General features: G+C 41.1%; 1 protein-coding gene and 1 pseudogene across 1 annotated transcript in view; one reads left to right on the top strand and one right to left on the bottom strand.

Annotated features, from left to right (window-relative positions):
* The first annotated feature begins 9684 nt into the window (after nucleotides 1–9684).
* LOC144296613 (uncharacterized) overlaps nucleotides 9685–15416 on the top strand; it is a 154954-nt gene continuing 149222 nt past the window's right edge. The window contains exons 1-2 of the mRNA XM_077869705.1: nucleotides 9685–9708; nucleotides 9762–10117. Coding sequence (XP_077725831.1) covers nucleotides 9685–9708; nucleotides 9762–10117 — 380 coding nt within the window. The remainder of the gene's footprint in view (nucleotides 9709–9761; nucleotides 10118–15416) is intronic.
* Nucleotides 13011–13465, bottom strand: LOC144296471 (vacuolar ATPase assembly integral membrane protein VMA21 pseudogene; annotated as a pseudogene).

Here is a 15416-nt window from a genome sequence, read left to right as displayed (position 1 = left end):
CGCTTGAACCAACCAAAGCCCCAGACAACCCTGTCCATATTCTTCTTTAAAAGAATTTTTTTTTGTGCTTGCCCTACAGTTTGTTATATTCATTTATAACTAATCCAGGTCCACTCTGAAATAACAGTACACTTTGTAATGCAGGTAGTGCAGGTGCTTTATAGGAGAATATATTCAATTCAATGCACCTGCAGGTAATGCAGATGCCTTATAAGAGAATATATTCAATTCCTTTTTTCCCCATCCTTTATAACATTGCTTTAATTGATTTCACTTCCTCATATTCCTTGAGAACTCAGCACGCTTCTTTTAATACTTTTGGCCAGACAAGTCTGCTGAGCGGTAAATTCCTTGGTTTTTTTTTTTTAGTGTTTTGTTTTTATTTCTTTTCACTTTTGAAGTACAATTTCACCAGCTACAGAATTCTTAGGTGGTGGGTTTTTCTTTTTAACCTTTTTTACCCGCACCCTCTCTGTTCTTGCTTGCATGATCTCTGATGAGGTGTCTGATGTATTTCTTATCCTTGTCCTCTGTAGATAAGGTGCTTTTTTTCTCCCGTCTGGCCCTTTTCAGTATCTTCATCCTTGGTTTTTGCTGTTTGAGTATTAGTGCAAGATGTAGATCTTTTTGGCATTTATTCTGTTTGGTGTTCTCTGAGCTTCCTGGGTATGTGGTCTGGTGTTTTATCATTAATATTGGAGAATTTTCAGCTATTATTACTTTGAATATTTCTTCTCCTTCCTCTCTTTGTTCTCCTTCTGGTGTTTTAAAACATCATGTGTTTACAACAATACTTTTTGTATTGTTCCACAGTTATTGGATATTTTGTTCCTTTTTGCATGTCACTTTTGGGAATTTCCATGAACATATTTTTGATCTTACTGATTTTTCCCTTGGCCACGTCCAATCCACTGATGAGCACATCAAAGGCAGCCTTCATTTCTGTTACACTGTTCTTGGTTTCTCTCATTTCACCTTCATTCTCTCTGAGTTTCCATCTCTCGTTAGCATATTAATCCACTAAGGCATTAGCGTATTCATCATACTTATTTTAATCTCCGTATTTCTCCTGCTTCCATAAATCTGTGTCATATCTGAGTCTGATTCTTATGATTGCTTTATCTCTTCAAACTGTGCTTCTTTCTTATCATGTCTTGTAATTATTTTTGTTGAAAGTTGGATATAGTTATTGGGTAATAGGAACTGATATAATCTGGCTTTTAGTGTGAGCTTTTATGTTAAGCCAGCTAGAGGTTAGGTTGTGTTGAATGTTTGCTATAGCTGTCAATTGTCAGAGGCTTCAGAAATCTTCACGTCTCTCCCGTTCCCTGCCTCCTTCTCTGGCTCTTTAAGGAACTCTCTTGAGGTCTTTGATGTGCATCTCTCAGCTATGACCACTGTGGTTTCACTGGTGCCCCGCCCCGTTGGTGGGGAGTTGTTCTGTAATCTTGATGGTTAAGTGTCCGTTATTTAGTGGGCCTGAGTCTTAGGCTCTGCTGACTCCTATAAGCATTTCTTAGCCTCCTTTTTCCCCCTTCCTTCCTTAGTTGGTCAGGAAGACTAGCAGGGGCTGGAGTTAACCTCACTGCTCTTTCCCCAGGTCCAATAGGGCTCTATTTAAAGCTGCTTCTCTCAGAGGGCAGGCCTCGGTTATGGAAAAAGCTCTTATGTATTTCAAAATGGTTGTTTCTTTATTCTCCTATTGCAAACCCAAGGGGATTTTTCTCCCGTCTTCACTATGAGAATTTGGTGCGAGGAACGTGCAGGGGCCTCCTCTAGGACTGGGGCTCAGGAGGTTTTTGACTCTCAGACTTCCACATTCAGTCACCATCAATTCATCAGAGTTACCATTTTTGTTTTCCTACAAGCTTCTGGCTTCACCGGCTTCTGCTTTCCTAAGCTGATCTTGGCCATGCATCTCTCTATTCCTCTGTTTTTTCTGATTTCCAAGTGGCAGTTTGCTCTGTGACTTTCATTCTCCCTAATGATCTGAGCTGAAACCAAAAGTCTCCCTTTACCTAGTTTTATCTTTTGGTTCTTTTTTTTTTTTTAAGATTTATTTATTTATTTATTTATTTATTTATTTATTTATTTATTTATTTATTTATGATAGACACAGAGAGTGTGAGAGAGAGAGAGAGAGAGAGGCAGAGACACAGGAGGAGGGAGAAGCAGGCTCCATGGCGGGAGCCCAGTGTGGGACTCGATCCTGGGACTCCCGGATCGCTCCCTGGGCCAAAAGCAGGCACCGAACCGCTGAACCACCCAGGCATCCCCTTATCATTTGGTTCTTATTTTTATTGCTGATTCATAAAGAGTTCGTTGTGTATTTTGAATACCAACTCCCTGCCAAATTATATTTGTAATTGGAAATACTCAGTTTCTCCTTTGGAAAAGATAGCCTGGAATCTTGTTTTTAATGAAACACACGAAGCTGTGGACAGGGTAGTTGACCAGTGGGAGGAAGATACGATGGATAATTAGTTTATTTTAAATCTCGATATTCATGTGAATTTGTGAAGATTTTAATACTTGTGATTTAGGTAGAATTTTAAAAGTGGAAGTCTTCTTTGTCTGAGTCTACAAGTAAGTCTTGAACAGATGCTCAGAAGGTAACTTATTAACAAGAATATATTTATATTTATATTTCCAAGCTGGAAACATTAGAAAATGAAAGACCAATTTGAAGTTTATGTGTGATCTTCATCTTTCAGTAATTCCAATTTTCTTAGTAATTAGCACCATGAGTCTTGCTTGGAAAGGAGTTATTTCCAAGATAATTGATACAGTCAAGCTATTAAAGAGTGAGAGAGAGAGAGAGAGAGAGAGAGAGAGAGAGAAAGAGAGATCATGTTTTGAGCAGTGGTTTTATAAACTTATTTTCTGCGCAAGCCTTTGGTTTCCTCTTTTATTTGAATCTAGAAGCAACAAGAAGCAAAGTAGTGGTGGAGGGAAGGTGAGATTTACATTAGTGGTAAGTCAGATTCAAAGCTGAAAGAATATTTTATGATTCTTGGGGGGGTACAGGGCTTGTTAGGAACAAATTGTACTGTTCGAGAGGGGAGAGGTGGTGTTAGGTTCAGAGAGTAACCCCGTGCGGGTGGTTATGTTACTTGCCTCTGCAGTCCTGTTTGCCTTGGTGAGAGGAAAGGGAAAAGATAGCCAGATGTTGCGAATGATCCATGGCCACCTGGTCTGACAGAGTGGAGACCTGGGCATCAGCAGCTGGTAATGCTCCTTGGCCAATCCAGGGTAATTGTTGAGCCAGCTCTGTTGTAGGAAGTAGACAACGTTATTTCTTACATTATAGTTGACATTTTTTTCCGGCACAGAAACAGGTAAAGTCTGCCGAAGATAGGAATTCCTGAGACCCTGAGTGAACAGTTGCCTTTGTAATTCACACTCTCAAGACAGAGGCCATATGTAGCCCTTCTTAAAGATCTGCGTGGGACTGGGGCTGAGTGATTAGGAGCCAGGTTGTCATTGAAAATGCTTAGTTTCTCTTCTTACAGATGTTCCGAAATGGTTGCTTGATGGGGCTGTCTCCTACCGAGGTAGTCTGTGTTCAGCGTAACGCATCAGCTACCTTCTGAAAGTTAGTGTGAGATTTAAGTGGTTATTCAACTATGCTTCGTTGTAGAACAGTCACCTTACATTTGGATTGATTCCTAATTTAATAACAGGGAGTCTATTTGCTCTACAAAAATGCACGTGGGATGTTTCCTCCCGAGCATCACATAAGAGCAGGTAGTTGATTGCCTGGAATGAGTGGAGGCAGGAAGGCAGTTCTCACTTCCCTTGCGGAGGTGATTCCTGTTCTTCTCCATCTCCAGAGACTAGGAATTCTAGTAGGGAAATATCCAGCTCCTGAGCTATTCTACCTAACAGTGGGTTTGTTGGGGCACGAAGATGTGTGTCTCCCACTGTATTTGGCTTTGCCAAATCATCCAATCACGTACAGGTGATTGTACGTGACCGGAAGTGACTGGCTTGCCGAGCCATGTGTTGGCATTAGCAGTACCCCACTTCATCTCCCCTTATCACCTCAGTCTCTGGACTGTGTGGTTTTCGGAACCCTTTATTGCCAGGGCAGGCGGTAGTTCATGTCCTGTTGCCGGGAAGGTGTTTGGCCATGAGCGTGGGCCTGACATTCTGAATTGGTTCTCGGAGTACATTGACCATAATTCATTGTGGACCCAGATGGGAAAAGGGAATGGCCTATTCCTCAGGGCCGAGATGGAACGGGATGTGGCGGTTGTGCAGAGGCTAGGTCCACGCTTCTCTGAGTTGTGTGAAAAGGGCTAGAGAAACACAAGTTCTGTTGGAAGAAAAGTCAAGGTTGGGGTAGAATCTCACAGGGTAGATTTTTTTCTTAAAACAGTTTATTTATTTATGAGAGAGAGAAAGAGATAGAATGAGCAGGTAAGAAGTGGCAGAGGGAGAGAGAGAAGGCGACTCCCTGCTGAGCACCTAATGTGGGGCTCCTTCCCGGGGCTCTGAGATCATGACCTGAGCTGAAGGCAGATGCTTAACTCCCTGAGTCCCCCAGACGCCCCTCATAGGATGGATTGAAACCTGCTTTTATGGGCTGACTTGGAGACATCACCACCATATTCACAGTATCTCAGGAATATGTGACCCAAAACCTAGGATAGAATTACAAGTGAACTTTTGGCACCAACTCCATTTGATTTGGGTGGAGGAAGGACTGATTAGTACTCCTTGAAGTTTTGTTTGGTACCTTAGGCACTCAGCTACCACTCATTGAATGAGTGAAGGCACCTCTAGAAGGAGAGACTCTAGGGATCCCTGGGTGGCGCAGCGGTTTAGCGCCTGCCTTTGGCCCGGGGCGCGATCCTGGAGACCCGGGATTGAATCCCACGTCGGGCTCCCGGTGCATGGAGCCTGCTTCTCCCTCTGCCTATGTCTCTGCCTCTCTCTCTCTCTCTCTCTCTCTCTGTGTGACTATCATAAATAAATAAAAAACAAAAAAAAACAAAAAAAAAACAAAAAAAAAATACAAGGAGAGACTCTAGTGTGTGGCTCAAGGCACTAAAGGTAATTTCTAGAGGGAGGGATCCTGTAACCTCCAGGACACCTTTCATTATTCATCCAGGTCAAGTTGGGACCTTTCGCTACCTTTTTTCTCTTTCCTTTTGTTCCTTTTTCTTTCATTCTTGAGGTCATTTCATGGTCATTGTGTTTGTCTAGTCACCTCTCTTGGAGTGCCTTAGCTATGGTCGATTGGGTGTAGTAAGGAGTATTCCGTGTGTGCAGACCCCCGGGCTCCATTCTGGTGCACACACATCTGCGGTGGTAGTTCAGGGCTGGGGCTATGGAGCTACATTGCTTGGACTTGGATTCTGGCTGTGCCAAGAATATCATGCCAACAGTGTGATGATAATACCTCATTGCCTGACCTCGTGGCACCTCTTGTTCCTTATATGTGAATGATGATAATAGTGGTAGCTACCTTGCATGCTAGAAGTGAAATCATAGGCTTTTGTGTGTATAACCTAAAATTTCTTTCAGACGATTCACTTGGAATCAAAAAAGAATTTTGTATATTGTAAGCATCCATCCGTCCTGCCATATACTGTCTGATATTTGCTGTTCACAGGCACATATATGGTTATGTTACTTATGGTCATGTGACTTGTTAGTCAATGAAATGTGAACAGAAGTGAAGTGTGTCACTGCAAGGGAGACGTGTTTGAGGGCTAGCGCACTGTTTGCTACATTTATCCACCTGTGCACTCCCCGTTGGTCACAGGTGCTGTTCCAAATGGTAGAAGCTCTCACACGGGGGCCCAGGAGTGCAGAAATGGGGAGCAGAGTTCCCAGAGGACATGTGTCCACAGAGTAGGAGTGAGGTAATCAATCTTCAGTGTCACATGCCACTAACATTTGCGAGTTGTTTATGACCATTGTTCCCCTATTTAATTCTGATGAGTGCCTTCACCATCTTATATTTTAAATCTGTTTTTCTGACAGTATAGCTTAGTGATGTAGAGGGTAAAGCAGATGTAATTAACTTTCCATGTAGTTCTTTTTAAGTGGCTGCTATTGGTCTGGGAGTTGCACTGTAAAAAGTTAATATTTATATTCTTGTCAAAACTATGTATCTTTTATTAGGTCTTTCCTGATAGACATGTACTCCTCTCCTAACTGCTGGGGTGAGGCCTGAGAAAGGCTGGCATGAACTAAAAGATCTCACTGGTTTTTAATTTTTTTTTTTTTAAGATTTTACTTATTTCTTTTTTTTTATTTTTTTTATTTTTTTATTTATTATTTTTTATTTTTTTATTTTACTTATTTCTTTATGAGAGAGATAGATAGAGAGAGGCAGAAACACAAGCAGAGGGAGAAGCAGGCTCCACGCAGGGAGCCCGATGTGGGGACTCAATCCCGGGACTCCCAAGATCACGCCCTGGGCCAAAGGCAGGCACCAAATCGCTGAGCCACCCAGGGATCCCCAGATCTCACGGTTTGATGTGATTTTTCTGGAGTAATATAATAGCAGGATAGTGTGCCATCTTGGGTCAGACCTTGTCCATTTCGTGTTCTTTCTCAGCACTAATAAGACAGAAGGCCAGTATCTCTATGTTACTTTCCGATTCCTTTGTTTTCTTAATGAATTTCATGAGCTTATTTTTACTTAACAAGCAAGGGCTTTCAGTATCAAAGTATAACATGTATGTCACCCCCTCCCCGCCATATCTTCTGATTCATAGCTTTTTTTAGCCAAAAGAAGTGGCCTGTCATGTATCAAACAGTGTATTCCATATGCAGTTAGCATTTCATTTTTTTTGCAATGAGCATTTCAATTGTGACTTCAGTTTCTTTTGCACATTGCAGGATTTCTTTTCTTTTGTAGTATTGCAGCCACAATTGCTTTTTTTCTCCTTGTCATTTCTGTGTTTAGTTCAGCCAAATGCTAATAAATTAAATGGTCTTCACTGACAACCTTAAGAATAAATTTTAGTTATAAATTTCATTTAAATTGGTATGTTCCAAATTATACAGAAGACAACAATTTGAGTGTCACTAGTTAACAAAATTGATAATGCATCTTTGGTTTCTAATTTGAATAAATATTTGATAAGTCACTAGCACACTATTGTGTGCTTAGTGAATTTAGAGAATTGACTTTTAAATATTGTATCCTTCCACTAGATGGTGCGCATTCCTTTAGGAAATCTGAGACTTCCTTCAAGGAACTTGTCAGTTATTCCACTGATGGCTTAAAAATAAAAAAGAAACAAATTCAGGTTGGAGCAATATAAAAAACTTGCGAAATATCCTTATGTCATGTAAAGAGCCACAGAACTTTGTGGCAGAGGCACCCCATAAGTGTGAAAATGCACTGTATTTCCAAGGAATCAGTGATTTTATTATAAAGCCCATTTGTATAAAAAGTACTTAACTGCATATCGTACTATGTATTCAGTGAAGGGCAAACGATGGCAAAAAGCAGGCATGGTGGTCCTCAGCCATGCAACTCTTGAAATCAATACTCAGATAATACTTAAATAAGTGTTAAATTACAACCGAGATAAAAATCAGGTTATTGCTTCTTAGAGCGTATTATAGGGGGTGTGGGTTGGAAGCATTTGCTTACATTCTAGGGATGGCTTATTTAAGAAGTGATTACACAGCTAGTTCAATGAGATATGAAGGTTGTTTAAGGAAATCAGTCAGGCAAACATGGGTTGAGGCAGGAATTGCACAGTAAGTGTCAGTGTTGGGGGTGGTCTATACACATCTGTTATTGTTGTGTTCATTGCGGTGCGTAGATGCCCTGGGCCTTTTCCATTTGGACACTTGTGTTCTTCAGTTCTTATTTCCTCAGTGATTTTATTCCCTCTGCTCTTTCTGGAAGTTCTTTTAGGTGCAAGTTGATCATTCTAGTTTAGTAGGCCTTATTTTTTTGTTCTTTTCTCAGATTTTGCTTTCTGAGATGGATCCTCAACTTTTATTTTTATTTCTCTATTTAATTTTTAAAGAATTTCCTGCCATAATTTTAATTCAATTATTATTATTTTTGTGTGTGTGTGCGGTATGTGGGCTAGAGTGTATCTGTTCCTTTTCCGTAGCATCCCAGTGTTACTTCATGGATACAGTACCAAATGTTTTTAAGAATAATTAAAACAAACCAAAGAAATCCCTTATTTATTGATTCTTCACTATGGTTCCATGTGCTTGTCAAAGTCCTAAATCCCTTGTTTAATTCTTCCAGCAGCCCTAAGAGTTACATACTAATCTTCATCGCTTCAAAATGGGGATGAAGATTAGAAGAATAAGGCACGGATTTGACTCCAGTTACACAGCTGGTTAGGTGGTGGAGCTTGCCTTGAACCCCTGTGGTCTGACTCTGGTGGATTCTGTGCTGTTAACCTGAAGCTATTTCTGCTGGTTGATGGCTTCTCAATAGAGTGGTTTTGTTCTTACTTTAAATCTTGTTTCATTCACAATGTGTATTTACTCTGGAACTTTGTTTCTGTTTGCTTGGTGTTGATTTTGTCCGAGGTCTGTTAACTCTTGGTTATCTGCCTGTATCTGATAGTGAGGTGTTAAAAGGCTGATTGAAAGCTCTTTGTGTCTGGACAGGGCTTGGTGACTGCTGAGCTTCTCTATAGAACAGTGGTTTTCAGATGTTGTGGAAGAGGGGGTGTTGGGGGAAAAGTGATTTTGCAGCACTTGGGGTCCTCAGGGGCACTGTTACACATCCTATAATGGACAGGACAGGCCCCCCCATAACAAATCATCCAGCCTAAAGTGTCAGTAATGTCAACCAAGATTGAGAAAAAACTCCGCTTTTGAGTGAAGGGGTTGAAAAAGCAGTTACTCTTGGTCATAGGAGCAGAGGTTGTGGATTACAGAGTACAGTGGCTTTCTTTCCTGGGGGCTCCTTGGGGTCTGCTGTCCCAGGGGATAAAGGAAAAGAGCCCCTCTCAGTGTTGAGGTGTTCGGCATCCTCCTGCCTGGCATCTCTGAGCCCGGAGCATCACAGTGTTCTCCCCGCCAAATCACCCAGGAGACTTTCCTACACAGTCTTCCAGCATCTTCTAATAACTTTTTCTAGAAATTCATTCTAGAAATTACTTTTCTGCTTGTCTTCTTTCCACAATTATGATTTTTGATGAAGTTATCATGATACATCTTAGGATGGAGAAAAGATTCATATTTGATATTAATCATTAAACTATTGAAGCCTGTTTTTTAGTGGGATTAGTGTAATTCATCAGCTGCTTATAGTCTCATTTTTAATCACTTCTTGTAGTTAGAATTATTCCTTCTCAATTCTTTGAAGTTCCTTTGAGATACATTTTTTTTCAAGATTATATTTATTTTCAAATGAGAGATACAGAGAGAGGCAGAGACATAGACAGAGGGAGAAGCAGGCTCCCTGTGGGGTGTGCGATGCAAGACTTGATCCCAGGACCCCCCGGATCATGACCGAAGCCAAAGGCAGACAGACGCTCAACCACTGAGCCACTCAGGGGCCCGGAAGACTACTTTTCCACACCCCAGAGGCTTTTGCAAATGTCCCCAAACGCTCAGCCTTCCCACCAACGTCTGAAGGGAAGCCAGCCCAGCTCACAGGGGATCGCAGAGATTTGAGAGGCTTGGGCCTCCTCGCGCATATGCTTTGGGCACCCTTGGCCAGTGACCTCTGTGCGCATGCGCAGGAATGCCTCTTCTGAGGTGCGCAGGCGCATTGGCGGTTAGCGTTGCTAGGTTACGGTGGTTCTGCGTAGGAAGATTCTAAGTCGTTGGGCTTAGTCCCTGGGACGTTGAGGCGAGGCCCACTTGCCTTATTGCTGGCGCGGGAGTGTATCGCACTAGAGGCGGTGAAACCTGTGTCACTGAAGCCTGTTGGCTTCGTTCTGCAAAAGAGATTTACAATGTGGTTGGGGGGGGGCACGGTGCCCTTCGGCATCAGGCCTCGGAAGGCCAGTTTGCCACCTGTGACTCATTCCGGCCCCAGGTACCACATCGAGAGTCAAGATCTTAGAAAAATCCACAAAGCTGCGATCACGGGGAATGTAAAAAAAATGGAGCGGGTACTGTATTTTGGTTTAAACGGCTCAAATGAAAGGGACAAGAGGAACAGGTAACAGGGCTTTTGAGGCAGGCGGGCGGGAGGAGGCGGGGCGGGCGGCAGAGGGGCTCATGACATTAAAAGCAAAAATTCTGGAGGTTGATTCAGCCACATAAAAAAACCCCTCTGTATCAGAAAGTAATACTAACAAAGTAAAAGAGAATGTACTTGCAAAATATTTACAACATAGGTTTATCAGAAAAAGAACATATATCTTCGTTTTACAGGGAAGTTATTAAAGGAATGAGATAGGGGCCCCTGGATGGCTGAGTCAGTTGGCCTCTTCTGACCTCCTCTCAGGGTCATGATCTCTGGGTCGTGGGACTTAGCCCCTGGTGAGGCTCCCTGCTCAGTGGGGAGTCTGCTTTTTCTCTTTCCCCCTCCCTCTGCTGGTGTTCTTAATTTCAAATAAATGAAATAAAATATAAAGAAAAAAGAATAAAATCCCATTTTCCATCTCAAGCTTTGTGAAGATAAGGAATGATGTTACCTATACTACTGCTTAAAATTTAAGTTGTTTTGGACTTTTCGGATAGTTTGGTGGTTAAGCACCACACCACATTGAAAAATAAGCTTTAGCCATGAAGTTTATTGATGTAAAATATCTTTAGGAAATAATTAGAAATAAATAATATACAATATGCTATTCTCAGCACTATTTACAATAGCAGTGTATTAAGAAGTCACTTAATGGCCACTTACTGGCCATAAATAAATGGCAGTGTATCCATAGGCTGGACTACTATGTGACCACTGAATGTGGCAAAGATAATTGATACACATTAACATGCAAAGCTGTACTTTAGTGGATCATTAAATGAGAGAAAAATTGTTTTGATGATGCAAACACAAAAGCAGACAATGGTTTTGTGTTAGCCAAAAAGATGAGCAAAATATGAAATTAGTTATCTTCGAACATTTGGATTCTAAGTGAATTTTTTCATTTTCTTAAATCTGTGATTTCTATAGGAAAGATACATAAAAATTCCAACAAAGATTTATTATCAATGAAGTAATCCAGGAGAACAGTAAGAATATGAATCTTGTGTAGACAAAAAATAGTTTCTACTTATTTACTTTTAAGAGATTTTATTGATTCATTTGAGAGAGAGACCAGGCACACAAGCAGCAGTGAGGGGCAGGGGAACAAGCAGAAACCCCGTGGAACAGGGAGCCTGATGATGTAGGGCTCGATCCCAGGACTCCAGGTCCATGACTTGAGCCGAAGGCATATGCCTAACTGATTGAATCACATAGGTGCCCCTCTTTCTATTTAAAAAAATTTGATGGCCGAGGATTGGTATTTTCTGACAACTTTTAGCCTTTTCAGAAGTAAGGGGAATATTTTTATCTGTATTGTTAACTTTTATTATGCATACATTAAATATATACATATGGTATTATGTGCAGCTTTATAACATGTAATAAGTAAATGATTAACAATAATTTCGTTTTAGTTAAATCCTTATGAAAATAAAAAATATAAATGATATTGTGAAAGCGTATAGAATTTTTGTTGTATCCCTCTTCTGAAAAAAAATTTAAAAATAGCAAACATAAATTTTTATTGTTATTTCAAAAGTATTAGTTTACTTTACAAAAGTTTTCTTTAAAAGTACTGAACTCTCCTGGTGCCTTGGTGGCTGTTTGTTGAGCATCAGACTCTTGATTTTGGCTCTGGTCATGATCTTAGGATTGTGGGGTTGAGCCCCCTGTCGGGATCCATGTTCAATGGGGAGACTGCTTGAGATTGTCTCCCTCTCCCTCTGCCCTTCACCACACTCATGCATTCTCTCTTTCTCAAAGAAATAGATAAATCTTTAAAAACTATTGAGCTCTCCAAATGTATTTATGTATTCTTTCAGTCCATTTATTTCTCAAACAGAACCTGAACACAGGATATGTAGCAGACATAGTCTACTCAGGATCTTTTCAATCTTAAGAAGACTTCATGTTGTCCTGTATGAGCAAGATGAGAAATTTTATGTATTTAGGTTTTAAAGCTTTGATTCTTTTTTGTTTTAATTTATTTTTTATTGGTGTTCAATTTACTAACATACAGAATAACCCCCAGTGCCCGTCACCCATTCACTCCCACCCCCCGCCCTACTCCCCTTCTACCACCCCTAGTTCGTTTCCCAGAGTTAGCAGTCTTTACGTTCTGTCTCCCTTTCTGATATTTCCCACACATTTCTTCTCCCTTCCCTTATATTCCCTTTCACTATTATTTATATTCCCCAAATGAATGAGAACATATAATGTTTGTCTTTCTCCGACTGACTTACTTCACTCAGCATAATACCCTCCAGTTCCATCCACGTTGAAGCAAATGGTGGGTATTTGTCATTTCTAATGGCTGAGTAATATTCCATTGTATACATAAACCACATCTTCTTTATCCATTCATCTTTCGTTGGACACCGAGGCTCCTTCCACAGTTTGGCTATCGTGGCCATTGCTGCTAGAAACATCGGGGTGCAGGTGTCCCGGCGTTTCATTGCATTTGTATCTTTGGGGTAAATCCCCAACAGTGCAATTGCTGGGTCGTAGGGCAGGTCTATTTTTAACTCTTTGAGGAACCTCCGCACAGTTTTCCAGAGTGGCTGCACCAGTTCACATTCCCACCAACAGTATAAGAGGGTTCCCTTTTCTCCGCATCCTCTCCAACATTTGTTGTTTCCTGCCTTGTTAATTTTCCCCATTCTCACTGGTGGGAGGTGGTATCTCATTGTGGTTTTGATTTGTATTTCCCTGATGGCAAGTGACGCAAAGCATTTTCTCATATGCATGTTGGCCATGTCTATGTCTTCCTCTGTGAGATTTCTGTTCATGTCTTTTGCCCATTTCATGATTGGATTGTTTGTTTCTTTGGTGTTGAGTTTAATAAGTTCTTTTTTTTTTTTTTTTTACCATTTTAAAAAATCAATTTAATGCTATCAAAAGGTGATGTTCAACTTAATCCTGTTTGCCTTCACGCCACTGTCGTGAGCCTTCATTCCAGGCCACATAAACAAAGAGGGCCAACACCACGTAGACGGCGACCACCGCAACAATAGCAGCATAAAAATAGCTGTCCCTATTGGACATCCCAAAGGCGCCTTCAAAAACATAAGACTTAGTCGTGAAATATAACCCAATAGGTACAGTGATCATTAAAGCTGTGAAGAACAGGAGCGTCTTCAGGGTAGATGCTAATGAACTTTCATTTCTGAAGTCGGGCGGCTGCAGCGCATTCAGCGCCGCTTTATCGAGGCGTTCCATGGTGCAGCCGCGCCCACAGCAGGGGCTGGGAGGCGGGCTGGGTTCGGGACCGCACTCCGTCCGCTCGGCAGGCGACCGGTAGAGGCGTGCCACGCCGGAAGTGCCAATAAGTTCTTTATAGATCTTGGAAACTAGCCCTTTATCTGATATGTCATTTGCAAATATCTTCTCCCATTCTGTAGGTTGTCTTTTAGTTTTGTTGACTGTATCCTTTGCTGTGCAAAAGCTTCTTATCTTGATGAAGTCCCAATAGTTCATTTTTGTTTTTGTTTCTTTTGCCTTCGTGGATGTATCTTGCAAGAAGTTACTGTGGCCGAGTTCAAAAAGGGTGTTGCCTGTGTTCTCCTCTAGGATTTTGATGGAATCTTGTCTCACATTTAGATCTTTCATCCATTTTGAGTTTATCTTTGTGTATGGTGCAAGAGAGTGGTCTAGTTTCATTCTTCTGCATGTGGCTGTCCAATTTTCCCAGCACCATTTATTGAAGAGACTGTCTTTCTTCCAGTGGATAGTCTTTCCTCCTTTATCGAATATTAGTTGACCATAAAGTTCAGGGTCCACTTCTGGATTCTCTATTCTGTTCCACTGATCTATGTGTCTGTTTTTGTGCCAGTACCACATTGTCTTGATGACCACAGCTTTGTAGTACAACCTGAAATCTGGCATTGTGATGCCCCCAGATATGGTTTTCTTTTTTAAAATTCCCCTGGCTATTCAGGGTCTTTTCTGATTCCACACAAATCTTAAAATAATTTGTTCTAACTGTCTGAAGAAAGTCCATGGTATTTTGATAGGGATTGCATTAAATGTGTATGTTGCCCTGGGTAACATTGACATTTTCATAATATTAATTCTGCCAATCCACGAACATGGAATATTTTTCCATCTCTTTGTGTCTTCCTCAATTTCTTTCAGAAGTGTTCTATAGTTTTGAGGGTATAGATCCTTTACATCTTTGGTTAGGTTTATTCCTAGGTATCTTATGCTTTTGGGTGCAATTGTCAATGGGATTGACTCCTTAATTTCTCTTTCTTCAGTCTCATTGTTAGTGTAGAGAAATGCCACTGATTTCTGGGCATTGATTTTGTATCCTGCCACGCTACGGAATTGCTGTATGAGTTCTAGCAATCTTGGGGTGGAGACTTTTGGGTTTTCTATGTAGAGTATCATGTCATCGGCGAAGAGGGAGAGTTTGACTTCTTCTTTGCCGATTTGAATGCCTTTAATGTCTTTTTGTTGTCTGATTGCTGAGGCTAGGACTTCCAGTACTATGTTGAATAGCAGTGGTGAGAGTGGACATCCCTGTCATGTTCCTGATCTTAGGGGAAAGCCTCCCAGTGCTTTCCCATTGAGAATGATATTTGCTGTGGGCTTTTCATAGATGGCTTTTAAGATGTCGAGGAATGTTCCCTCTATCCCTACACTCTGAAGAGTTTTGATCAGGAATGGATGCTGTATTTTGTCAAATGCTTTCTCTGCATGTATTGAGAGGATCATATGGTTCTTGGTTTTTCTCTTGCTGATATGATGAATCACATTGATTGTTTTACGGGTGTTGAACCAGCCTTGTGTCCCAGGGATAAATCCTACTTTGGTCATGGTGAATAATTTTCTTAATGTACTGTTGGATCCTATTGGCCAGTATCTTGTTGAGAATTTTTGCATCCGTGTTCATCAGGGATATTGGTCTGTAATTCTCCTTTTTGGTGGGGTCTTTGTCTGGTTTTGGAATTAAGGTGATGCTGGCCTCATAGAACGAATTTGGAAGTACTCCATCTCTTTCTATCTTTCCAAACAGCTTTAGGAGAATAGGTATGGTTTCTTCTTTAAACGTTTGATAAAATTCCCCTGGGAAGCCATCTGGCCGTGGACTCTTGTGTCTTGGGAGGTTTTTGATGACTGCTTCAATTTCCTCCCTGCTTATTGGCCTGTTAAGGTTTTCTGTTTCTTCCTGTTCCAGTTTTGGTAGTTTGTGGCTTTCCAGGAATGCGTCCATTTCTCCTAGATTGCCTAATTTATTGGCGTATAGCTGTTCATAATATGTTTTTAA

Source organism: Canis aureus, chromosome 24 (genome assembly GCF_053574225.1).
Source record: "Canis aureus isolate CA01 chromosome 24, VMU_Caureus_v.1.0, whole genome shotgun sequence".
Classification (NCBI taxonomy): domain Eukaryota; kingdom Metazoa; phylum Chordata; class Mammalia; order Carnivora; family Canidae; genus Canis; species Canis aureus.
Note: the sequence above shows the minus strand (reverse complement) of the source record. Positions and strands in the feature narration are given on the sequence as shown.